The sequence below is a fragment of the Trachypithecus francoisi genome, unplaced genomic scaffold (assembly GCF_009764315.1).
Source record: "Trachypithecus francoisi isolate TF-2019V2 unplaced genomic scaffold, Tfra_2.0 Contig01474, whole genome shotgun sequence".
Taxonomy (NCBI): Eukaryota; Metazoa; Chordata; class Mammalia; order Primates; family Cercopithecidae; genus Trachypithecus; species Trachypithecus francoisi.
Window position 1 is genome coordinate 9690950 of NW_022681435.1, and position 27031 is coordinate 9717980.

At 39.2% G+C, this 27031-nt stretch overlaps 1 protein-coding gene across 6 annotated transcripts; it reads left to right on the forward strand.

Moving 5' to 3' along the window:
* Nucleotides 1–1969: 1969 nt before the first annotated feature.
* SERPINB11 (serpin family B member 11) lies at nt 1970–26048 on the forward strand. 6 transcript variants are annotated; one of them, XR_004428178.1, is made up of 10 exons: nt 2030–2118; nt 9294–9479; nt 10428–10487; nt 11661–11789; nt 15460–15577; nt 19497–19639; nt 20328–20483; nt 22440–22546; nt 25292–25383; nt 25904–26048. XR_004428178.1 is itself a non-coding variant. In XM_033175050.1 (9 exons), exons 2-9 carry the CDS (start codon nt 9312–9314, stop codon nt 25935–25937), a joined length of 915 nt encoding a protein of 304 aa, XP_033030941.1. In that variant the 5' UTR covers nt 2030–2118; nt 9294–9311; the 3' UTR covers nt 25938–26048. The 6 variants fall into 6 exon arrangements, 5 of the variants coding, with proteins under 5 accessions (XP_033030922.1, XP_033030941.1, XP_033030952.1 ...); XM_033175050.1 differs by lacking the exon at nt 25292–25383; XM_033175061.1 differs by lacking the exon at nt 25904–26048 and having other exon boundaries at nt 25292–25895.
* The last annotated feature ends 983 nt before the right edge of the window (nt 26049–27031 follow it).

Consider the following 27031-nt stretch of genomic DNA (forward strand, 5'->3'; position numbering starts at 1 on the left):
GCGATCCGAGTTAACACCCATGGGACCTTCCTTGACTAATGGGGATACAAGCCTGTAGATATATGCTTCCCCTCTTCTTCCTCTGGGTGGACAGCTCTGAGGCACATTTTGTAAGATTCCTCCAAAAGTCCATGGATTCAGGTACCAGTGGCCAATTTTGTAAGAATCGTGTTAACTTTCTTTCCATCTCTGTTCCACCCCTCTGTCTCTTCTGCTTTTTATCCCTGATACCACTTCCTGAATAAACTACATGCATGCGAACCTTTATCCAGGGCTCTGCTTTCAGGGAATCCAGGCTAAGACACTGGGGAGCAGGAGTAAATTCGAGGGTAAAGAGAGGCAGAGTGTTATGGTAACGGATGTCCTTCCAACTGGAAGGAAACATCAGAAATAAGTACTTCCTCTCTGACAGGGAAAATAACAGGAATACAATCTAGATCAAAGGCATAAAAATACCTTCTTTGATTACCCCAATGCTTAGACAGAAAAAAAAAAAAAAGCTAAGAAATTCAACTCCCTTTTTACAGAATCTAAAGAGAGATGAAAACAAAGTTGAAAGGTGGAAGATCAGCACTAATGGTAGATATGAGGTTTTTAAGCCCTGAAAGCCCCCACCTGGAATTGATTCATGTCAGAAAACGTGCTCTGAGCAGAAAAAGACTGGACAGATTTGGGATCCCTTTTAGTTCTGTGTGATTGGTTGTGTACAGTTATTTTTATGAGAACCTTGTGGACAAAATGGGTATTAGGACTATAATTTTAGAACCATGTTTTTTGGTTCTCTTGTCTTGTAGAACGGTTTAGTCTGAAATAAGAGAAGAAATATTCTGTGCTGAAAATGAAGAGAAAATCACTGGCCATAAAGGAATTTCTTCTATCACAAGTGTGGCGCAGTCTGCCATCATTGATTGGCAGGGGTATCAACCTGGGGAGGCTGGGCTGTGGATTGTACGGTCAAGACTGGTCTTTGGGAAGCTGGGCTTTTCTCAGAATACTGATTCTGCCTACTACACACCCCAAATGTGATCTGTCTCTAACTCTCATTCCCATCGCTAATCTGTAATTTTTCTTCCCCACTCCTGAATCATAACTCAGCCTCTGAATTCACTTTGGGTAGGGCTGGCTTGTTGCTCCCACCAAGCTTTTAAACTGAAACCACAGAATAACTCTTGCTTGAGTTATTACTAACTCAATAACTCTTGTGTTTTTTTATGGGACAGGAGTTACCTGCCAGTAGATTGCTGAAGCTCCACATAAAAACATATGCTCCATGCAAGAGAGCCCAGAAGATCTTAGCATGAGTCTTCCTCAGGCCAGGAAGCATCTGCCACAGCTGGGATCTTTCCTATTGAGTAGCTTTGCACCATGTGCACGGACACTGGAGATCCTTGGAATTTTGCATATGGCACTGCCAACTTGTTGGGTTGATGGCAATCTCTTTGATAGACAGCTTGTTCTTCTTGAATAGAGGCCAGGCTTGTCAATATTTTCCCTTAGTAAAACAGAAGGAGGTTAAGAACTGGGTGCAGGATCAGGCATGGTGGTTCACACCTGTAATCCCAGCACTTTGGGAGGTTGAGGCATGGAGATCACGAGGTCAGGAGTTCGAGATCAGCCTGACCAACATGGTGAAACCCTGTCTCCACTCCAGCCTGTGAGACTCCATCTCAAGATAGATAGATAGATAAATAAATAAATAAATAAATAGAAAAAGAACTGGGCGCTTCTCTAAAAAGCACTGGCCATCTTGGGAGTTTCTGGGGGATCTCATTAAAAATTTTATATTTATTTTTTAATTTTTAAAATAGAGATCAGGGTCTCACTATGTTGCCCAGGCTGGCCTCAAACTCCTAGACTCAAGAAACCCTCCCACCTCAGCCTTCCAAAGTGCTGGGATTATAGGAATGAGCCACCATGCTGGGCTCTGGGGATTTAAAGAAGCTCTTGATGGACTTCCTTTTCAGGGCTGTACTTTCCAACCAGCACGTGAAGCTGAATCACTAAGGACACAAATGAAAAGGGAGGGGCAAAATATGAAGGCTTTATATTTCCTTTTGAGGGACGCAGCTCCAGTCTAACTTGCCACACTGTGAACTTCACCACTGGAAAGTAACAAAGGTAAGAGAAATGTTTCTGTACTTTATTATCTCAACTGTGCTTGTTGTCAAAGGGGACAATAAATAAGAGTAAACCATAGCATTTGGACAGGTTGCATAATTAATCAAATGAAGGGGCAACTAACTCATTATTTAATTGAGTATGACTTTTGCTGATCCCTTGATAAATACATTAGCATATTTTGATGTCATTGATAGTGTGCATTTAAAAATCTTGAGGCAGGCTGACTTGATTTCAGATCTTTGTTTAGTAAAATGGAACTCTGTTGATATTTTCTACTTACTAATCTTCATTCAAAACACAAGCTAGTCATGTATGATGTGGCCTCTGTGTATTGAAACACTTCTTAGCTCCTTAGAAGATTTTTTTTTTTTTTTGAGATGGAGTCTGGCTCTGTCGCCCAGGCTTGAGTGCAGTGGCACGATCTCAGCTCACTGCAAGCTCCACCTCCCGGGTTCACGCCATTCTCCCGCCTCAGCCTCCCGAGTAGCTGGGACTGCAGGCGCCTGCCACCATGCCTGGCTAGCTTTTTTTTTTTTTGTATTTTTAGTAGAGACGGGGTTTCACCGTGTTAACCAGGATGGTCTCAATCGCCTGACCTCTTGATCTGCCCGCCTCGGCCTCCTAAAGTGCTGGGATTACAGGCATGAGCCACCACGCCTGGCCAGAAGATCTTAACTTACTATGCTAGCCTTATTAATCACTATGTGTTGGAGACAATTTCTTTCTTTTCCTGCCTCTCAGTTTCCTCTTATAGCTTTAAAATTAGTCTCCTAAGTAATATGTGTATTCTGTACATGCAAGTGAAATATCATGGTTTATGTTTATGTGAACATTCTAAAATGTCTACTATTTTTAGGAATGAGCATATGTGAAATTCACAAAGTTGTAGGGCAGAGAGTGAGACTAAAAGAATAGCTCTGATTTAGGTGCTAGATAAGTGGTCATAAGAGAAGAGTCTTGCCAGAGGGGAAGAATGTACCTAGGGTATGGTACAGATCATAAGATGCTGGTGCCTTAGCCACCCTTGGAGATTATTTCTCCCAAGAGGACAGAACCAGACCCTCTGTCTGTTGCAGTCCTTTAGTGTTAGTATCCCTTCAGATAAGATAAGATGTGTTCCCTTCCACACATATCCCAAATAGAGTTCTCTTCTGGAAATCCCTCTTCTCAACCTTGAAGGGCTACAGCGACAGATATCCTTCTTTTCTTCATTTCTGTCATAACAGCTTCCAGATGGCACACCTCATTTGCTTGAAGAAGATTTTTTTTCTTCCCAAGACACAGCCAACTTTCCCTTATCACGTGAGTGGGCTGTTTTGGGGGTCCATATAGATCTTTGATAAAATTCTGGGAGACTTGGGACTTCTGCCTTCCATGAGTTCTGCTTCCCTGAAATGGACTAGGCAACATTAATTAGACTTGAAGTTGTAAAATATCCAGAATATTGGTTTCCCTAACAAGTATTGATTCCTGGGTGAATGTGGAAGACACTGACAATTTCACAGATGAATTTTCAATGTAATTCAATTACATTGAATAAGAATATTCAATGTAGTGAGGAAGACCAACATATTAAATGAACCAAAATCTGTCAATCCATCCATATACACCTCTGCGTGTGCAAAGACAATCACCCAGATGTAGAGGGAATTGTCAATAAAACTAGTTAAATATATGATTAACATAGAAATTCCATTGTGAAAGATCTCTGCAAACAGCTAGAAAGGTCGAATTTTGGAAAATGAATGAGGAAAGCCCATTCACTTTGGCACTACATTAATAATACAGTTAAAACTCTGTCTTGCCAATAAACAAAGTTCATTTGATATTTAGTATGTCTATTGGCAAGACAGAGTTTTAATATTATTGATTAGAATTTGAATTATTCTAATTCAAACTATAATTAATACAAAGTTCATTTGAATTAATTATAATTATGTATTGCCAATGATTTTTGAGAAAAACTTGAACCTGAAGTATTCCTTCTTGGTACTATGAGCTCAATGCTTGAAGAGCCGTAAGATCTAACTGTGAAGTGAGGCGAACATTATCACTCACCCTGAAAGACTCAAGATTGTGAATAATACACACGTAGTACCTGGCACATACATGAACCCTGTAAGTTAGCCATTTCCTTTACAAAGAAATTCTCACACAGCTGTGTGAGGGAGTAGATGTGCTGATGTTCATCATGGCACTGTTAGTGGTGGCATGAAGAAGGAAACCATCTGGGTATCTGTCATTGGCAAATGAATGGGCAAATGAATATGGTGGAAGTGAAAGAATGGAGCAGTTAGAAGGTATGGACTATATTCCCAGAATAACATGGATGAATCTTAAAAAATAGTACTAAGTGAAAAGTATGTGAAAACTTGTTTTTTTTTTTTTTTTTTTGCTTTGTTTTGTTTTGAGACAGTGTCTTACTCTGTCTCCCAGGCTGGAGTACAGTGGTGCAATCACTGCTCATAGCAGCCTTGACTTCCTGGGCTGAAGCAATCCTCCCACCTTAGCCTCCTGAGTAGCTGGGACTGCAGGCATGTGCCACCATGACTGGCTATTTTTAAAATTTTTTTGTAGAGACGGAGTTTTTGCCACATTGCCCAGGCTGGCTTCAGACTCCTGGGCTCAAGGGATCCACCTGCCTCGGCCTCCCGAAGCTTATGTTAAGTATTATCTAACATAACTTCATTTATGAAAATTTAAAAATGCATAAGATGAGGAAATCAATGTTTTACAGAAGTACATATAAATAAAAGAATACGCTTTAAACAAATTATAAGTGGTGTCTGTGGTGGTGGAGAAGAAAGGAAATGAACTGGGTCAAAGGCCATAAGTAAAGAAGAGAATGGCCTTGTAATCCAGTGATGGCTTTTGCCAAGAACCAGAGTATGTGATGACCTCAACCTTGTGTACTTGTGGTTATAAAAGAAGGAACAAACAAATAAACAGACTAATAATAGTGTCTGCCACACAGTAAGTGGCCTATCAGCATATTCCAAACTCTTTTCTTAGGTGCTCTAGTACCTGTAGGGCTATAATAGCTATGATATGTGAATAGGCGATTTTATAACAACAACATGATATAAATTTAAGATAAATACATTTACATTACATTCCAGAATACAATTCCACTAGCTTACTTAATTCACTAAAATGCAGAACACAGTGTGAAAAGCAATTGACTTGGATATACTTCACGGTTGGAAGGGCTTTCATTATTAAAGTAACTAAACGAAGGGCTGTCAAAGACACTGTCATTACCACATGTAATCCAGAGAGCTGTATTAAAATCACCATGAAGGAAAACATTCTGCCAGAGGTACATAGTTGTATTTTAGGCAAATAGTATTAGTAAAACCCTTCTGTCATATTTTAAAAAACTGTCAAATGCAAAGAAAAGTGTGGTCCAGGCTGGATCCTATTACACTGTGGGTCCTATTGCAACTGCTGGCTCCTATTACACTGTGTTGGGCTGCCTGAGAACTGAAATGCACAGCATCTACTCCTTAAGGATTATTTTAGGGCAACTGGTTTTGATTACAGGATTTGTGAATTTTCCTATGTAAATATCATGGGCCATTATTTTGAAAGTCCACAAGTGACATATATTCAGTCCCTTTTAGTCTCTCTCTGCCTGAAAAAGGATGAAAAGCATGATGTAAATGTCTAAATTGATGGGAAACAAGGACATATCCCAGAGAACACATCTCCAGAAAGCTCAGCCCAGATATGTACTGACTGGAAATAATATCATTAGTAACTGGGATAAATACGTATTGGCCGGGAAATGTATTGGCCTTTGTCATAGTGTCCTATAGCATATATGCTTAGACTTGGATTCCAAAAGAGGGCAAAGCTGTAGTCTAGAAGATGGAAGGTAAAAGAACCAAATATTTATGTATCCCAGGTGGACTAAACAAGGGAATAATGCAACTATGCTACAGAACGGTGAATGTGGAGTAAGTGGGCTAATTGGCCCTAGTGAATTAAGGTGTATAGAAAAACCCTTGAAGTGAGTTAGAATTCTTTTAGCTGCAAGTATCAGAAGACTCAACTAAAATGACTCAAACAATAAGAAAAAATTATTATTTCACATGAAAAGAAATCTCAAGCTAGGGTAGATCCAGGATTGGGTAATCCATTCACTTAATGATGTGTCATCGAGAACGCAAGTTCTGTCCATCCTTCCTCTCTGAAATCCTGGCTTATCCTCTTAAACTACCTTCCTTGTGGTCACAAAATAGCAGCTGCAGTAGTAGACACATGCAGATAACCCAACTGTGAGAGGAAGAAGAGGGATGGTTTCCTCTTGTGGATCTCTTCTTATGGGAAGTCTTTTCCAGGAGCCCTCCAGCAACCTCTCCCGTCTTGTACGAATTATGGCACCTTCTGACTCCTACACTAGAAACTTGGGACATAGAATTCCCTCAATTGGCTTAGACTAATCCAGGCTTGCTCTTGGGGCCTGAGGAAGGGTGAAGCCTCCTCTGAAGCACATGGCTGCATGAAATCTGCATCAAAGGAAGTTCTCTTAGCACAAAACAAAGGAGTGAAAGGGAAGGGCTGAATGGTGGGCAGCCAACCTGTTTTTTTTAATATGCTGTCCAGGGAGAGAGAAGAAGAGAAGGAAAGAGATTTATAAATTGATGATCAGAAAGATGATATGAACTTCTGACTAGGTGACATAAAGACCCAACTCCATCATGAGCTATGTGGGGTGTGATCTCTGATTTCTCATCAAGGGGCATGCCAGGCTTCTAAGGCCATAGTCCTGCCTATATTTGGCCCTACTGCCCACCACTTTTGGACTCTTATTTCATGCACTTATAATATAAAATTTATCTTTCAGGTGTTTGAGTCTCTGCTTATGCTATTCCTTCTGACAGGAGTGCTCCTCTTACATGTGTATACATGGGTGATGCTTATTTCATTCTTCTAGAAGCAGCAGGGATATTATCTCCTCCAGGAAGGCTAACTATAACTCTCAGTTTGGTTCTGTGTCTCTCCTCTCTACTTGATTATGTGCATACCAGCATATCACAGAGTACTTATTGGATTGAAATTCTCTTCTTCATTTCTTCCTTCTGCAAACATGTACTGGGTCACTGTTCTATGGATAGGACTTGTCTGAATGCTGGAATAAAACATAAAACCAAAACGAAATCCTTGCTCTAATGTACTATAGAGCAAAGGGAATCAGAAAATAAATACATATGTAGTAAGCCAGGTGGTGGTATGTGCTACGGTAATGGAATGGTGGGATGTGGGCTGAGATTTCAAACAGAATGAATGGTCAGGGACAGCCTTAGTAACGAGATGCTATCTGAACAGATATGATTAAACTGCTGGAATGAACCATTCAAATATCTTCGGGAAGAACATCATGGAAGAGGAATAGAAAGTGCAAATGCCCTGAGGTTGAATGTGCTTGTTATGTTGAAGGTATGCAAGGAGGTGACATGGCCAAATTGGAGTGAGCTGGTGGAAGAGTGGTAGGAGATGAGGGCTGACAGATCACAGAGGGCCTGTTGGTCACAGTAAGGACTTTGACTTCCTCCCTGAGTAAAAGGGAAGACAGTGGAGTTTTTGAGCAGAGGAGTACCTAACTAACTGATACTTTAAAAATACTAGTCTATCAAATATATCATGGAGGAGGATAAAGACTGGAGTAGAAAGAAGATAGGAGATTATTTAAGTAATTCCGGAGAACCTTTATGCTGTTAAAACTGGGGAGCATGAGAAATGTGCAGATGGGGAATATTTCCAAAGATGGGGAAAACAGGATTTTTTTCACTGATTGAACAAGAATGAGAAAGTACTTAAGGATGATCCCAAGGTTTTTAGCTTGAGAAACTGGAAGAATAGAATTGCCATTTACAGAGGTAAAGAAGGCTGTGAGGGACACAAGCTGGAGAGAGGAGTTAGAAAACCAAGGATTTGCTTTTGGACATGTTCAGTTTGAGATATATATTAGACATCCAAGTGGGGATGTTGAGTAGGCAGTTGGATATATGGGTTTGGAATTCAAGGCAAGCATAAATGCAGGAGCTAATAGCATATTAGTGATATTAGGACATTCCTCCTAATTAGATTCCTAATATCTAATTAGGAGGAATGAGGTTGGATGAGATCACCTGGAGTATGAGTGTTCATAGAGAAGAGGTTCAAGATCTGAATTCTGCTTTATTGTGATGTCTAGAGGTTCAAAATTGAGAACGATTCTGCAAAAGAGACTGAGAAGGAGCAGTCAAGGAGGCAGGCTGTGGACCAAGAGAGAATGACGACTCCGAAGTTAAAAGAAGGAAGTGTTTGATGGCAATGAGGCTCCTGAAGAATGAAGTCTCCCTGAGAGCAGAAACTATTCTTGGTCATTCTTATATCCATAGCCCTCTACAGTGAGCGATGCTCAATTAATGTTTGTGGAACTGAATAGAATGAACTCTTCTTTCCTGACATATTTTTGTCCTGAGATAACACATATTCCAGCATCATCTTTTCTTCTCTTGGATTTTCCTTTTCCATTTCTATTTTCATAAACATGATGGCTGTGGCCTCCAGGCTGAGAGCTCTGACCACTTTCTTATGGTAGGACCTACTTGTTAGTATTGTCTTACATTCATGGAGGGATACAGGGAATGAGGTCCCACTGAGGAGATAAAAACATGCTGGAAATTCTGCAAGTGCTGTCAACTTGTTTGTACAAAAATGACTGAGATGGAAATGTTCTCCTCCTGTGACACTGCAAAAGTGGGTAGTCTAGTGGGAAAATATCTTGATTGGCTGATCGTGTGTAGCTCAAGATTTTTTTCTGCACAAATTCCAGGGTGAGGAATGTCTTAAAGTATAGAAATTCAAAATGCAAAGACCCAATTCCTTTTAATCTTTCGCTCCAGAACAATTATAGATTATTTTTAAATGTACACAAATGATAGTAAGATAGATTTTAACCATTGGCTGAAGGAATAGTAAATCTTCTGTCCATTGGAATGTAAAACTAATGTGAATTCCCCTCTCTAGCATTTATGAATTTCTCAGAATTGTGATAAAGGTATGTAATTTTTCATGAAGCAGTGTGCCCTGATACTTAAACTCATGAAATGCAATAACTGAACTCCAGATACTATCTGTAACTTCAAGTGATGTTCTGAGAATTTTTTTCCTTCTGTCTTCAGGCAGTCATTGGCATAAAAATGGATTCTCTCAGCACAGCTAACTTTGAATTTTGCCTTGATGTGTTCAAAGAGCTGAACAGTAACAACATAGGAGATAACATCTTCTTTTCTCCGCTAAGTCTGCTTTATGCTCTAAGCATGGTCCTCCTTGGTGCCAGGGGAGAGAGTGCAGAGCAATTGGAGAAGGTATGGAATTCCACAGAGATTTGCCCAGGGCCCAGAAGTCTTTCATGCACCCGCTCTGGGTCAGCCAAATTAATTCTATCTTTATATCAATAAAATTGCCATCTTGAGAGAGAGAAAAAAATACACATTGAGTAAATCGTATTTCTTAAAATTTGATAATGGTTTGATTAATGGAGTATGCTGTAGTGCAAGCAATGTAATACAAGCAACACGTGGTCTCTTTTTTACTATCAGTGGTATCACAAATAAATCTCTGCAGTTTACTTTTAGGGTCTCTTCATTCAGTGATTTAAACGTGACAGAGTTACTATTATTGTCCTGTAGAAGGTTAAATTTACAATAAATGTAATGCTATTTTAGACATTACCAAGTTAAAAAAATTTTCATGATTATGTTTCAAATTCGTAACAGTTAGGAATTGTTATCCACACTTTACAGATTGAAAACTGAGACTCAGAAAGGAAAGGTGACTTTTCAGGTTATATAGGCTAACATTAGAGATTTTCCCATTACATATATTTTTATTGCAGTGGAAAGTCTAGAACAATATCACTTAAGAACTCTTAGGATACTTGCAAATCTTATTATTGTTTGTGCTGGGTACTGTCTTAGTTATTAGCCTAAGAACAGTAGGGACAGAAGGGTCTAGCGGATAAGAGATTAGTCCCTGGAGCCTGACAGTGGTCTGAGGCAAGCTGCTTGATCTCTCTTAAACTTATAGTTTCCCTAACATAAAATGAGGGTAATAGTATCTACTTATAAAGTTTTTGGGAAGGTTAAATAAGATATGTAAAGACTTAGTTCAGGATTTGGAATGCAACATTATTAAATTTAGCTATCACTATTGGTCTTGATCTAAAATAGAAAAATAGATCCTTACAACTGTCAACCTTTATAGACTGTACATTGCTTCTGATGCCAATGGATGCTTTTTTTTCTTTTTTCTAGGTGCTTCATTTTCATCCTACTGTAGACTCATTAAAACCAGCATTCAAGGACTCACCTAAGGTATGATAATATTGCTGAGTTGTCAAATGCTCTTTAACGTAAGAGAAGGATGAAATAATTGTCTGAGTGTTGAGTAGAAGAGCTCCTTCTTTTGTCCATGAGGGAACCAGCTATGTGTCCCCCTTTAACCTTCCTGATGGTAACTACAGCCTGTAGAGTTTAATATAATAATGATAATGATAATAACAATAGTAAAGTTTCTTAGATTTTATTACCTGATTTATTGCCATCCTTACTCAAGCTTTTTTGTTCCTTTATGGAGGGTGCCCTACGTTGAGTCTGCCAGTCTTGTCTATGTGGTGTTAGATTTTTCTGTCTAGAGTGGGGACTGAGAAAGGACCCTGATGCTTGGCCATATAATTATGTGCTGGGAAAACATGGCCTGATGTTTCTCAGTCCACACGCTGTGGGACTATGGTCTCTAGTTTTTTCCAGTAGAAGGATTCATTTTGACATCACAATTATATAGAACTCCTACACGAAAATAGTTCTATTTGATTGTGATTGGTTGAGAAAATACACAAATGCATATAGACTCACAGAGCACCAACTTCACGGAACCCAGCTGACTATTAAAAGTTCAAAGTCCATAGTTTAGGAACATTTGCTTTAGGGAACGCTTTAGGGAATATAGGCATATTACCTACAATGTCCATAAATTCTTAGCCATCTTTCAAATGCAACAAAGCTGCAGCTTAGCAGAATTGCTACCACTGAGAAGCAAATTAGTGTGTGAACTAAGTTCAGTGAAGGGCTGAGGTATTTGATCAAATGACCACATGAAAAATGGAGACGTAGAAAAAAAGTGTGAAAGAGAAGAGAAACGATTCTGTAAGTACAAGGGCAGCAATAACACTGGAATTATTGCCCTGAATACCCCACTAGGATCTGTTTATTTATGAAAACTGCCTTTGAATTAAACCGTTAGGACCACAAGTACACATGTATTATGCAGTAACTTACAATTCTGCACACAGACTGCAACTAAAGTTACAGAGTGGTGAAATTAATGTGCTAGCGAAAATCCAAAGAAGAAAATGCTTTAAACTAATTTCCTTGTATTCACAGCCCTTTTATTCAGAGGCAAACACCTTGCTCTCTGGATAGTTATCATTCTCCAATGGCAAAAATCAAGCAATTTAATACACCATTCTTTGTTTACTAATGCTTCAGTGCAGCCAAGCCGGAAGAATTCATTCCGAGTTCGGTGTCTTATTCTCTCAAATCAACCAGCCAGACTCTAACTATACCCTCAGCATTGCCAACAGTCTCTATGGGGCAAAGACAATGGCATTCCATCAGGTAAGTCCATTTGGAAGAATGGTCAACAACTTTCTTGGCATCCTCTGAATTTCATACCACAAAATTGATGAAGAGTGAGAACAGTCACATGACGTTTATCATTAAGAGATTGAATTTAAGCTGACTTACAGTTTCAGTGAAATGGATTTATTGAAACTCTCATGTAAAGTTATAAAATATTACATAAAAATGGCTTCTTCAAGATCGCTAATGCTGTCCAAGAACCAAGGTCAGGGATGAAGCACAAAACAAAGTAGGTAAGAATCATCCCTGTGGACCAGAAGAAAAACAAAACCAATTTTTCATATCATTTTCAGAGGTTCCTAATAGTGGAGTATCAAGAAGTAGTCAAAATTACATTGGACTGTGAGCCAAGAGACAGGAGTTCTGTTTCCATTTAGAATACATAACTTTGGGCAAGTCACTTCTATCTTTAAAATGAGAGGATTAGGCTTAGTTCTTTGTAGCTCCAATATTCTAACACCATTTATGCCCTTTCCCAACGCCATGATCCTATGTAGTTTTATTGAGTATTTACTCTGTGCCAGTCATTCTGCTTAGCTTATTACAGGCATTATCTCCTATAATCCTCACATTGTGCTAAGATATGGGTATAAAATTTCCATTAATTCTGCAGACAGTGAAGCAGATTCTGAAAAGTCGGGCTGACAAGAGTCACAGAGATATTTGAATGGCAAAACCTGGATTTGACCCCTATCCAAATCCATCTTCCTGTTTTTAATTGCTACAACATCCTGCTGTGATTGAGGTGAAATGCAAGCTTTTGTCTGACTAGGGTTATTTAAATGCCGTCTGCGTGAAGCTGGATGAAACCATGAGTTTCTAATGTTCTTCCCTGGCCTGGTAGATCAGGTTATGTCTTGGATGTGACGAGCTTCTGATAGTCAGAATATTTGCAACTTGTGGTAGGTATTATAGACATTTAGAGGGTATTTTCTTTTACTGCCCTGAAAGCATATAGGGAATGATGTATGGAGAGTGTCTAGAGTGGCAGGGATTAACAATCATGGTCCTTCGAGTTGGGATGCCCACTCTTGTGACTTTGCCTTCTCTTTTTTTTTTTTTTTTTTGAGATGGAGTCTCACTCTGTCACCCAGGCTGGAGTGCTGTGGCCGGATCTCAGCTCACTGCAAGCTCCGCCTCCCGGGTTCACGCCATTCTCCTGCCTCAGCCTCCCGGGTAGCTGGGACTACAGGTGCCACCACGTCGCCCGGCTAGTTTTTTGTATTTTTTAGTAGAGACGGGGTTTCACTGTGTTAGCCAGGATGGTGTCGATCTCCTGACCTCGTGATCTGCCCGTCTCGGCCTCCCAAAGTGCTGGGATTACAGGCTTGAGCCACTGTGCCCGGCCTGAGCCACCACGCCCGGCCGACTTTGCCTTCTCAAAACAGTGACCCAGACATAACAGTAGATAAATGTGGATTTGGGAAGATCATTATGGCATCTGTTCCTGAAGTGAGAAGGTCCTCATTAGCATCATGAAGATTGTCTTGAACTATGTCATGAGAGGGACCTTGTAATTTCAGGATTCTGGCTGGAAAAACATCCATTTCCTGGGCTAGGGAGAGTTACTTAAGGTTGTTTCAACCACAGTTGGATCCAGCTCAGGACAAGATTCATTCTGAGGCCCAGATTTTGCTGGTAGTTTATCAGAGGAACGTACCCCCGATAATTCAACATAGGTTCTTTTCTGTTTTCCCTAAGTGTTGGGTGGTCTGAGAAATAAAGGGAAAGAGGACAAGAGAGAGAAATTTTAAAGCTGGGTGTCTGGAGAAGACATCACATGTTGGTAGGTCTGTGAAGCCCCCAAAGCTGCAAAACCAGCAATTTTTTATTAGTGATTTTCAAAGGGGAGGGAATGTACGAATAGGGTGTGTGTCACAGAGATCACATGCTTCACAAGGCAATAAAATATCACAAGGTAAATGAGGGCAGAGCACCGGGGCGAAATTAAAATTGCTAATGAAGTTTCAGGCACTCATTGCCGTTGACAACATCTTATCAGGAGACAGAGTTTGAGAGCAGACGATCGGTCTGACTAAAATTTACTAGGCGGGAATTTCCTCATCCTGATAGGCCTGGGAGCACTACGGGGGACTGAGGCTTATTTCATCTCTTATCTGCAACCATATAAGACAGACATTCCCAGAGCGGCCATTTCAGAGACCTCCCCCTAGGAATTCATTCTCTTTCTCAGGGCTGTTCCTTGCCGAGAAAGAGAATTCAGCAATATTTCTCCTATTCGGTTTTGAAAGAAGAGAAATATGACTCTGTTCCTCCCAGCTTTCAGGCAGCCAGACCTAATGGTTATCTCCCTTGTTCCCTGAACATCGCTGTTATCCCGTTCTTTTTTCAAGGTGCCCAGATTTCATATTGTTTAAACACACATGCTTTATGAACAATTTGTGCAGTTAAATCAATCATCACAGGGTCCTGAGGCAACATACATCCTCAGCTCACGAAGATGATGGGATTAAGAGATTAAAGTAAAGACAGGCACAGGAAATCACAAGAGTATTGATCAGGGAAGTGATAAATGTCCATGAAATCTTCACAATTTATGTTCAGAGATTGCAGTAAAGACAGGCATAAGATATTATAGAAGTATTAATTTGGGGAACTAATAAATGTCCATGAAATCTTCACAATTTATGTTCTTCTGTCACTGTTTCAGCAGGTCCCTCCATTCGGGGTCCCTGCCTTCCCACAACATTAGTTAAGCTTTGTTTTTCTTCTATGCTAGGCACACCTTCCATATTTCGAAGTCTTGTATCATTCTATTCAGTTCATGTTGGGGCATCGGGTCCCACTGGGCTGTGGAGGTATGCTCCTAAGGTCTCAGGAATTGCATCATGGTAAACTCATTTGGGTCTATGTAGATATCACTGTGGTCTTGACAGAAAGACAACAGAAAGTCTCCAGTTCTATAGAAATCTAGGGCCATGGATGGTCATCAATAGTTGCTCCAGAATGAGACATAGGAGGGGCTTGGGAGTAAGGATTTTTGGTTAAAAGAAAGGGTAAGTTCTTTATACTGAGTTTGCACACCACTTTCACTTGGATAATATGTTATAGGTGAACGAAATAATAAATTCCTTAAGATATTTTTGCTCACACTTTATATAAATTTGACAGAAATGCCAACTATTTACATCAGAGAATGTTTTTATTATTAATTATATTTATGGCAGCTTGTGAGGAGATTGATACATACCATGGGAACAACCTTCTGTTAGACTTCAGGAAAGCAAGTCACTTAACCACTCTTCTTCTCAGTTTTCCTGTCTATAATCTGAGAGCAGTAGCTTCCATGTCTACTTTGAAGAGGAAAGAGTAGGAATAGAGTCAGAAGGTGCTCATTGTATTGCAATTTGTCATTTTGCTTTGAACACTTTAAAACTAAGACAGCCAATCATATGACAGAAGTAACAACAAAACATTTCTGAACATTCTTTTTGGAAGGGTTTCAGATTTTGTTAAATTTATTTATTTCATTAAAAATAAGTACATACGCATTCTGCTTCCTCTCAGACTTATTTATAGGAACTGCTTTTTTCTCTGCATTAGCATTTTAGAATACATCGAGCTATAGATTTTGTTTTCCTTACACTGCTTTTGAATTGTTGTTCAATTATCATGTCTTTTATAGCAATATTTAAGCTGTTCTGAGAAATGGTATCAAGCCAGGTTGCAAACTGTGGATTTTGAACAGTCTACAGAAGAAACGAGGAAAACAATTAATGCTTGGGTTGAAAACAAAACTAATGGTAAGGATAAGTCAATAGGTGTCTCTAAATTCTGTGTTGTATTGATAAGCAATCCAAGTCCACTTGCTAACGAGGAAGCTGGCTGAAGTTCGCACCTGACATAGGCAGATCAGTAAGAAAGGAATGGGGCCATATTTTGGAATACCCTTTACAATCAGTTGTTCTAGAATATATACAAAGTGACACTGAATGAACACCATTTCTATTTCATAAATGTATGGTGCATTCTGCAATTAAAATTAATTAAATTTAAATTTCCTTTTCACAATTAAAAACCCATATATATTGCTAAATATTTCTTAAATGTCACATTTAATATTTGGTACCAAGGATATATTCATTTTTATTTAGAAACATTTGGTTAAGGAAAAATTTAAGGATATACAAAAGTAGAGAGAATATATAGTGAACCCTATATACCCATCACTCAATTGCAACATTTCTCACTAATGGCTGGCCTTATTCATGTAATCTTTCACCCTTTCTCCAACACCTCTTTAAGATTATATTGCAGCAAATTCTAGATATTATATCATTTTCCTACACATATTTCACTTTGTTTTTCTAAAAAAATACGGACAATTTTAATACAACCACTACCGTATTATTACATCTGAAAAATTAAAAATAATCATTTCATGTTAAATATTCAGTGTGTTTTCATTTTTCCCCAGCTGGCTCTTTTTTTTTCTTGTTTGAATCAGGAACCAAATAACATTGACATATCACAATTAGTTAATACATCCCTTAAATCTTGATTTTAAAAATGAACTTTATGATTTAAATATACATACATATAGAAAAGTAAATCATTGTATGTGTGCTGTTTGATAAATTATCACAAAGTGAATATACTCATGATTCACTACTCAGGTCAGCAAAATAAGACATTAGTTATCAGAAAGAGGCACTGCAAGGGCCCCCTTAAATCCTCTTCTAGAAATAAGCCCTTTTTTCCCCAAAAGTTAAGGTTTCTCTGACTTCTGTTACCACATATTAGTTCTGCCTGTTTTTAAATCTCATGTAATTGGAATCATAAATTATGTGGGTTTTTTAAGGCCAATATATGTTTGTGAGATTCATCCGCATAGTTACACATTGCATGATTTGTTCATTTTTATTAGTATGTATTTCATTCTCAGAATATTCTAAATATACTTACCCATTTTACTGTTAGTAAATACTTAGGACATTTTTAGTTTGGATCCCTTATCAATAGTGCTGCTGTGAATATTTTCGATACATATCTCTGATACACATATGTATGCACTTTTATTGGGTGTATACCTTGGAATGGAATTGCTGGTCATAAGGCATATATACATTCAATTGTAGTAGATGCCAAGTAACTTTCTTAAGTGATTGTGTCAATTTATTTGCCCAAACAAGAAATGAGAATTTCAATTGTTCCTCCTCCTTGCCAACGCTTGGTAGTGTAAGGCTTGTTAACTTTAGCCACTGTAGTTATTTTAATTTTAATTTGCATTTCCTTTATGAATTACATGGTTGAATAATTTTTCATATGCTACATATCCTCCTTTGTGAAGTTTCTGTTTAAATCTTTTGCCCACCTGTAAGAATGGTTTGTTTGTATTTCTTTTTTTCTGATACATTTTTAGGAGTTCTTTGCACATACTGGATACCTATGTTGCAAGTAACTTCTACTATTTTGCATCTTATCTTTCCCATCCCTTAGTGATGTCTTAGATGAATGGAAGTTTCTAATTTCAAAGGAATAAAATTTATGATCTTTTCCTTTGTAGTTAGTGTCTTTGCACACATTTTTTGGATGATTTTAAAGAAATCTTGTTGTGAAAATATTTTCTAGTTCATGAGAATATTTTCATATGTTATTTTCTAGAAGTTTTATTGTTTTATTAAAGTCAGGATTCATTTTAAAATTAGTTTCATTCCACGTGGATGTCTAATTTATATGGCATTATTTATTGAATAAAGAATCCTTTCATTATTACACTGCAATGTAAATTTTATCATAAATTAGATGACCATATCTGTGTGAATCTATCTGCTCCTGGGTTTTCCATTCTCTTTCATTCGTCAATTTGTTTATTCTCATGATGATGCCACAATTATAGTAGCTTTATAAGTCTTGGAAGCTGGAAGTATAATCCCTCCAATGTTGATCCTCTTCTAGGGTTGCCTTGCCAAATCTTGATCCTTCGTATTTCCATATACATTTTAAAATTAGCTTGTTAACTTCCATAGAATGTATCAGTTGAAATTTTAATAGGATTTACATAGAATCTATAGATTTGGAGAGAAAATACATCTTTATTCAAACTCTAATCCATGACCATGAAATTTACCTCTACACAGGTCTTCTTTAATTTTTTCTTTTGGTAACATTTTGTATTTTCCTATGTTGAAGTTTTGTGCATTTTTTGATAAACTGATTCTAGGTGGTATTTGAGGTGTTTGGTGAATTTTAGGTGGTATCTATTATTTTGGTTTATTTGTTGTTGATGTATAAGTATATACTTTACTTTTGTATATTAACACTGCTGAATTCACTTAATAATTCTACTTTAGCTTTATATTATTTTAGATTTCTTTTAGCATAAAGAAAATGTTTTCTAATATATTTGTCTCCCATTATATCACTTAACAGTGATGAGCTCTCAATAGTATCTTTTTGATTGAGGAACTGACAGATGTCAAGTTTAGTAATAGGTGACCAGATTAACATATGTATCTATTCTATTATTCATATTAAGTCAGAAAATGCTTTAAAAGGTGTATGTATTTTCTCATATCTTTCAATTTACTTAGCACAGTCGTGTAAAAATATGCCTCATCTCTTGTGCTAACTCTAATCCACTGGTAGTTGCTGCTTGGAAAATCTGTATTGAGAGTCTGAGGCTTAAACTTAGGTTACTTGAAAAAGCCCACAATTGAGGTGGTAGACACTAACTCTGTGACAGTAGAGATTTTTGTCTGTTTAGTTTTGTGTTATAGTCTGAGTTTAGTGCTACAGTGTCTAGAACAGTGCCCAGAATCCAGAAAATGCCTAAATTCTTTTGGCATGAATGAAAAGATGATTAGTGTTGTCTGCCATGGGTGTGCATTAGGGATTCACATGTTATATATTTATGTAGAATATTAATGCTATTTCATCATTTGTTTATATCTTTATTTATTGTTTCAACCAAAAATATACATTGTACACTTAAGGTTAGGTATTGCTATCACATGCTAGGATTGTGTTAGGCCTGGAAGTTCAATGAAAATTAAAACTTTCATGAAGCTTAAAGCTGATGTTCAGATATTCCTGTGTTTCATATTGTATAACAGATTACATTTCAAAAAGGTTTTATAAATTGCAATATACCAAAATGCACCAAGAGGGCTGGATGTTTAATTTTGATCAGTTTTATTTACCAAGCAATTCCTGGCATAATTTTATGAATCTTGATTTTCAGATATGTGTTTACTTCAAGTGCTTTTGTATACATATTTGTAATACACTAATTGTAGTGCATTGAAAAAATAAGTATTTTAAAATACTTAACATATTTGCATGTAGTGAAGTGCTGGTAAGCATAAAGTCTTGTAAATATTAGAAGTAAGCCACAAGAAATTATTACATAATATTTAAATAAGCAGTAATATATAAGAAATCACTCGATATAATGAGGCGTAAGACAAATTGATCCATCATGAATACACTGGCTACTTCCTGGATGCCGTCTTCTAGTTAAATAACAAAGCATTAAATATTCCCTGAAATAAATTTCATTTGACAAAGAAGGCTCCATGGCCGGGAGATGAAAGGAGTTCTGGTATCTCAAATTTAAAAGTAGTCTTAAAAAAGAAATGACTCTAAATTTCTCATGACTCTTCACCTCTCTATCATCAGGAAGTTCAAATCCAAATACAATTATCTTATTTTTTACACAAGGAAAAGTCACAAATCTCTTCGGAAAGGGCACAATTGACCCTTCATCTGTAATGGTCCTGGTGAATGCCATATATTTCAAAGGACAATGGCAAAATAAATTTCAAGAAAGAGAGACAGTTAAAAGTCCTTTTCAGCTAAGTGAGGTAAGTATTTTATTTTCAGACTGATGACAAATGTTGGAGAATACAGTAATCATTTAAGGACAACTTAGAAAGATTCAGTAATTTAGTGAAAATATTGGTCTAGGTTTCTGCTGGTTCTTTTACTGTATTTTCTACACATTTTAATTTTTCCTCTATTAAGTGACAATAACTTTTATCACAGAGCACCCAACTAGAGACTTGGGATACTAAGATTCTCTGGCAGAGAAGAAAACCCATTCTTTTCTTAATGTTCTATTGGTTTATTCTTTCCATGTGCACTGTGGTTATTTTCTCCAGCAGCACACTAAAGTTATCAGTGTTATTTTTTTTTTTTCTAGAGAGTTTCTTGAGGAAAGATTAAAAAGAAAATGATTTAATGATGTATCCTTTTTTTTTCCACTAAAGTCATGTTAGCTAGAAATCCTGACTTTGCTTTTGGTAGACCAAGCTATCTATATTTATTATTAGAACAATTCAGTCTCTAACCATGACTTATTTTAAATAAAAAAATGGATAATTTTTGCAAAGGGAAGTAATAAGGAATCTACTTTGTAGTTTCTATTTTACCCATGCTTTTAGAGTGTTCATGCAGATATTCATGTTATGCAAGGTAATCAGTATACACACACGTACGCTCACATATGTAACTATATATACTACCTAATTATAATCCTTTTCTTCTTCACAGGATAAAAATGTAACTGTGGAAATGATGTATCAAATTGGAACATTTAAACTGGCCTTCCTAAAGGAGCCGCATATGCAAGTTCTTGAGCTGCCCTACGTTAACAACAAATTAAGCATGATCATTCTGCTTCCAGTAGGCACAGCTAATGTGAAACAGGTAAAATTATAAGAATGCTAGAATGCAGTTAAAGCATGTGTGCATGTTCACACACACACACACACACACACACACACTGTATCTCATGACATTAGTGTAGTCATTGATTCACAATCTAAGCCTCAGTAGGATTGCCCCAGGGGCTGTGAAAGTAGCAGGGAGACACGTGGCCTCTGCCTTTCAGGACAATGTGTTTATGGAGAACAAGCTATCCTTGCATGAGAAAGGCACATGGAGGCAGAAGTGATGTTTTGTACAAAAACACACAAGTACTGGGTGGTTGATGGTTGGGGGACATCTTTCTACAGTAATGAAGTTATAATGCTATTTGGGCTTCTAGTGTGCAGAAATCTGATTCAGCCAGTTTACCCTCGGGGGCAGTATTTCTGAGCCAATTGTAATGTACTTTCATGGACTAGCCATTATTAACATCTCAGTTTTGTGGAGAAATGTACACCACACCCATTAAGAAGTGATCATGGCAGTGAAAGGAGTTTGGATCCATCCCCCTTTCCCCAGCTGCAGCCAAAGCTGCCCAGGACAGAGCAGGCTGTGCTTCTGACAGCTGAACTTCTGGGAGCTTGCAAAGCTGACACACATATGGATGATATGGCCCAACAATTAGGGGCTTCTAAGCCAGGGAGTGCTGGCTTGAGACGAAAACACGGTGGCACAGATGAGCAAGGTGTGGGTGTGTGTCGGGTCGTAGGGAAGGCTTCTGGAAAGAGCAGGGTCAGGATGTACTCATTTGGCTTCAGAAGTGAGACGGGTGCCCATTGAGAGGGCGCTGTAGTAACAGAAGTGCAGCTGTGGCCATGAGAACAAGTATGCTTATGGTTGTGGCCAAGTCAGAGGGAATCAGGTCCCTGAGGGCTTGTGGTTGACTGGAGTGAAAGACATTTGGAGGCATAAAGCAGTTTGGGAGCAGTTTAGACTCTGAAGAGTTTTCTGGAAGTGGACTTTGGGATTAGAATGAAGGGGTCAGAAAGGGTTTCCTAGTAGAGCAATTTCAGTCTGAGCCTTGCTGGTTGAACAGGAGAATCACAGGGGCCCTGCTAAACTGAGCAGAGCAAAGAGCAGTACAAATGCCTTAGAAGAAGGGCAACGTGAGCTGTGGCATGAAGTCATGGTCTCTTGGATACGGGCAGAAAAGGACAAAAGGAAAAGACACTTTGGAAGAAAAACCACATTTATTTTATGGTGGATATATATATATTGTCATGGTAGGCAGCGGTTGTCAAAACTGTTTTAAATTATCAGATTAAAAAGATGGGATGTGACACAGCATGGTGGTTTGGAGCTGTGGACAGGGCTGGCTGGAGAGTTCAATGCTCAAGGGAGGCATTTGAAAGATTCAGAAACAAATGATGAAACTGGATGGAGAAAATGAGAAGTCAGCGTGCTGAGGCTGCTTTGGGAAACCTGAGCATTGATGTGGGAGCTGACATGCTGGGCAGAGGCACAGGTAGCCCAGAGTTCAGCTTCAGGAGCAGCTACCAGAGACAGTGACAGAGAAGGGCACGAGAAGATGAAAGCTATCAGAATTCACGGGGATCCTGGCATCAGGGATGCCAAACGAGAATCACACTCATAAAGGAGGGTGTCGTGAAATGTTTCAGATATGAGAACCAAGAAGAAATAAATGGTTGAGTCCATCCACGAAACAGGACCATGACAACTTCACAGGCGATAGTGGGAGAAGTGCAGTGAAGCATGTGTGCTGAGGGAATTGAGGGAAAAGACTATAGGATACCTACTTGAGAAGCTTAATTATGAAATTTAGAGGAGAAACAGATGACAGAAAAGGGAAAATGTGTTCCCAGGGAAGTAGACTGTATTAAAGGTAGAAAAAGTGATGAAGTTGAAACACTCACACTGAGAATTATAAAAACATATGACATTTAACGTAGAGGTCATGTGTTTGACTCGTGGGCTTGTCTGTGTTTTGTCTCTTAGATAGAAAAGCAGCTGAATTCGAGCACATTTCATGAGTGGACCAGCTCTTCTAACATGATGGAAAGAGAAGTTGAAGTACATCTCCCCCGATTCAAACTCGAAATTAAGTATGAGCTAAATTCCCTGTTAAAATCTCTAGGGGTGACAGATCTCTTCAACCAGGTCAAAGCTGATCTTTCTGGAATGTCACCAGCCAAGGGTCTATATTTATCAAAAGCCATCCACAAGTCATACCTGGATGTCGGCGAAGAGGGCACGGAGGCAGCAGCAGCCACTGGGGACAGCATTGCTGTAAAAAGCCTACCCATGCGAACTCAGTTCAAGGCGAACCACCCCTTCTTGTTCTTTATAAGGCACACTCATACCAATGTAATTCTATTCTGTGGCAAGCTTGCCTCTCCCTGATCAGATGGGGGTGAGCAAGTGTCAGAGTTGTAGATGAGGTGCAGAGACAATCCTGTGACTTTCCCATGGCCAAAAAGCTCACATCTCACACACCTCTGTGCCTCAGTTTGCTCATCTGCAAAACAGGTGTAGGATCTCTTCCAATAATTTCATAAGTTGTGAAGCTAAGGCTTTGTTAATCATAGAATAAGGTGGATTTATGCAGAAAGCTTTCTGGCTTTCTTATCTGTGGTGTCTCGTTTGATTGCTGTCCAGTGACATGATCAAGTCAATGAGTAAAATTTTAAGGGATTAGATTTTCTCGACTTGTATATATTTGTGAGATCTTGAATAAGTGACCTGACATCTCTGCTTAAAGAAAACCAGCTGAAGGGCTTCAACTTTGCTTGGATTTTTAAATATTTTCCTTACATGTGTAAATAGAATGTGGTGAGTTTTAGTTCAAAATTCTGTGTTGAGAATAATAAATGCATGGAATACCTTAAAGCTCTGTGAAGACTTGTAACATATGGCAGCAATCAAATGGCTTATAAAAAGATACTTTGAACGTGGAGAAGTCTAATTCAGTCAATATTTCAGTGGAATTTTTGGCCAATTGCTTGAATTGAATTGAATTGAATTATACTACTGAATTGAACTATAGATTTTCTCCTCCTCCTTCTCCTCCTCTTCCTTCTTCCTTCTCCTCCTCCTCATCCTTTTCCCCTTCTTTCCCTTTTTCCCCCTCTTCCCCCTCTTCACGCTCTTCTCCCTCCTTCTCCTCCTCCTCCTTTTTCCTCTTCTTCTTCTTCCTCCTCCTCCTCCTCCTCCTCCTCCTCCTCCTCCTCCTCCTTTTTCTTCTTCTTCTTCTTCTTCTTCTTCTTCTTCTTCTTCTTCTTCTTCTCTTCTTCTTCCTCCTCCTCTCCTCCTCCTCCTCCTCCTCCTCCTCCTCTTCTTCTTCTTCTTCTTCTCTTCTTCTCTTCTTCTTCTTCTTCTTCTTCTTCTTCTCTTCTTCTTCCTCCTCCTCCTCCTCTTCTTCCTCCTCCTCCTCCTCCTATTCTCTCCAATCCTCCTCATCCTTCTGCTCCTCCTTCTCTCCCTCCTTTTCCTACCCACCTTCGTCTTCAGCAAGTAAAGGTTCACAACAGAAAAAGGTATAAGTCAATCAGAAGATTTTTGTTTTAAAGAAAGCCTCCTTTTATACTCAGGATAACATGAAGCAATAATCAGATAAAAAGTGTCTATAAAGCATTTACTGCCTTCTCAGTGCCTTCTTGGTGAATATTTTCTCCTGGAACTTCCTCAGAAGTCTTAGTAGAGCAGGAGTCCCCTCCCACTTCTAACTTCCCTAGCCCCATCTTAGAAGAGGTGGCTGGAGGTCAGCCATTGCTTCCCTCCTAGGTGATAGGCAATATTCTTTTAGGATAGACAGTGCTGGCAGCTAATGAAATCTTTTCCCTTCTCCTTGGGGCATTGAAGAATATGGTTTACTTTAATCTTCAATATAGATATTATAAAATTGCAAACAAGCAACAATCTCAGCAAAGTGTAAGACTGAAGAATGTCTACTTACAATAGCATGCGACTTCTTTGCTGTGCTGAATGGCTGTCTTGTTGCACATGGTTGTCCCAGTGATTGTCTACCAGGCCCATCTGTCACATGGCATAAAGACAAGAAGTTGCCTTGGCTAATGTCACAGGATAATCCAAGAGTCCACAGGCACAGTGGGTTTAACTGTGGTAACATGGAGAGACACGAAACAACAATGATGGGTGTAGGAAAAATAAGAATGGTTTTTTGGTATCTACTTTTCACCCTAAACATTGTGAGGTTGTTACCTGGAAGTGTGGGGGTCCTCTGTTTCTGTCATTTTTGAGAGAAAGAATTTGGCCAAGAGACAATTTAGCTAAGAGAGCAGAGAGTTTATTGAATGAGTGTACACGCCAAGAGAGATATGGGTTGTCCTGACTGGAAAACAGCCCATAGAGTCCTGTGTTGTGGTTTTTGTTATGTTAGACTTTTTCTTAATGTTCCCACTATATATATGTTCACCACTGTCAATTATAAAACATACGTATATCTATCTTTATATAATCTATCTATCTATCTATCTATCTATCTATCTATCTATCTATGTCTCTCCATATATTAGGGGTGGGGGGAGAGAGACAGAGACAGAGAGAGAGAGACAGAGAGTTTAATTAAAGGATTTGGCTCATGCAATTGTGGAGGTTGGCAAGTGCAAAATCTGCAGGGCAAGCCTGAGACCCAGGGAAGAATTGATACTGCAGCTTGAGTCTGAAGGCAGTCTGGAGGCAGAGTGCCCTCTTCCTCATGAGACCTTGATCTATCCTCTCTTAAGGCTTTTAACTGGTTGCATGAGGTCTACCCACACTATGGAGGGTAATCTGCTTTACTCAAAGTGTACTGATTTAAATGTTAATTTTATCTAAAATTGCCTTCACAGCAACATCCAGACTGGTGTTTGACCAAATACCTGTGGGCCTAGCCAAGTGGACACATGGAATTAACCATCACAGGCACCGAGGGGGCAGGGAGGTGAATTTTCACCCTTCAAAGAGCTAACAGAAACTCTGCCTCTGCCAGTATGAACAATGTGACAAACCAGCAAGACTCATGGAAATAAGCCACAAAAGCAGCCTTGTATTTCCCTCCTATATTGTCCCTGTAGAGCTGCTTAGAGGGAGATCCATCCCTAGCCCCAGCATGAAAACTCTGGCAGTCCTCATGGCTTTCTGGTTACACCTAAAATCTAGAAAATCTGTGATTGTTCCACATCACAAACATAATCAGATTCAGGAATTAAAAGATTTGGGCCCAGATAGTAATCTAAACCCTTACCATTCCTCAGGTGGTCTGGGGACCACAATACTGGTCTCATGGGAGCTTGTTAGAAATGGAAACGCAAAGTCTCTGGCTCCAACCCAAACCCACGGAAGGAGTCAGAGCCTGCAGTTTAATAAGCTCCCCAGTTGATTTGTGTGCACATGACAGTTTGAGAAGCACTGATCCTAACTAGAAGCCTAATTTAATAGTATATCTTCTTCCCGCCCACCAGCTGCAACAGGTGCAGGGAGAAGCCTGGGATCTAGAAGAGAGGGGTGGCTGTTCCCTCACCCACCTGCTATTTCTGACTCCTAAGAAGAAGCAGTAAGGGAGCAATTGACAAGGGAATGAGACAGTCCTGCAGATTTACAAGCTGGTGTCATGCTCTGGACCTGACATTTTGCCAGTAGGAGCTGTTGTGGGTTCCCTGGACAGAGGGCCCCTCTGCTCCCTCCCATGGGCAGTGCTCTTCCTGCTGGTGAGCTGCTGGCCCCAGTAACATTCCCCATGACCATAATGATTAAATTCCCTTCCCTTTTTGTCAGGATCTCTTTCTCTTGCTTGAGATTTTTTCAATTTCTTGGCCTTACTGGTTCATATTTTTTATTGGATTTTAGAGTGTCCAGTCATTATTTCTTTAAATATATTCGTGTGTGTATGTACATATGTTTCTGCTAAAGGCAAAAACCGCAATTACTTTCGCATCAAACTAAATATATTTTTCTTTTTAAAAATATTTTACTGGCGACAGAGCCTGATCCCATGGAAGTATGGTTCTGGGGCTTTGCTACGGTGGATCTAGATTAGCTCTTATTCGAGGGCTGTGGCCAGCACACTGCAACCTGAGGGCCAAGTCCTGCCTTCCACCTAGTTTTGTATGGTTTTGAAGCTACCACTGGTTTTGTGTGGCCAGTGGTCAGCACTTGGAAGGAGTAGCACTGTGAGCCGCTAAGACACACTCTGGTGTTCCCTCCATTCTCAGTTCTCCTCTCTGCTTCCCGTCCTCAGTGCCTGCTTCCTCAGGCACCACATCAGGCGGCAGAATCTCAGTCCATGAATCAGTGACTTAGCAGAGATGGCCACACCCTCCAGGAGGAGAAAAAATCTGAGTGTTGTTGGGGCTGAGAGAGAAACTGACCCAGGTGGTCGCACCCCTTCCCACCTGCCTACCTGGCCCACCTGGTCCCTCCTCCTTGGGCAGGTCATTCTTCATTCCAAAAATGTTTCCAGCTGGTGGCAGCTAGGCACAAAGTGGGTCACCTCCCAAGATGGCCTATGGGCAAACGGGGAGGGACAAGGTAAGAGTTTATTGAAGTATGTTTTGCCTTATGACCTGCACAAGTTTTAAAGAGTCTCCTAC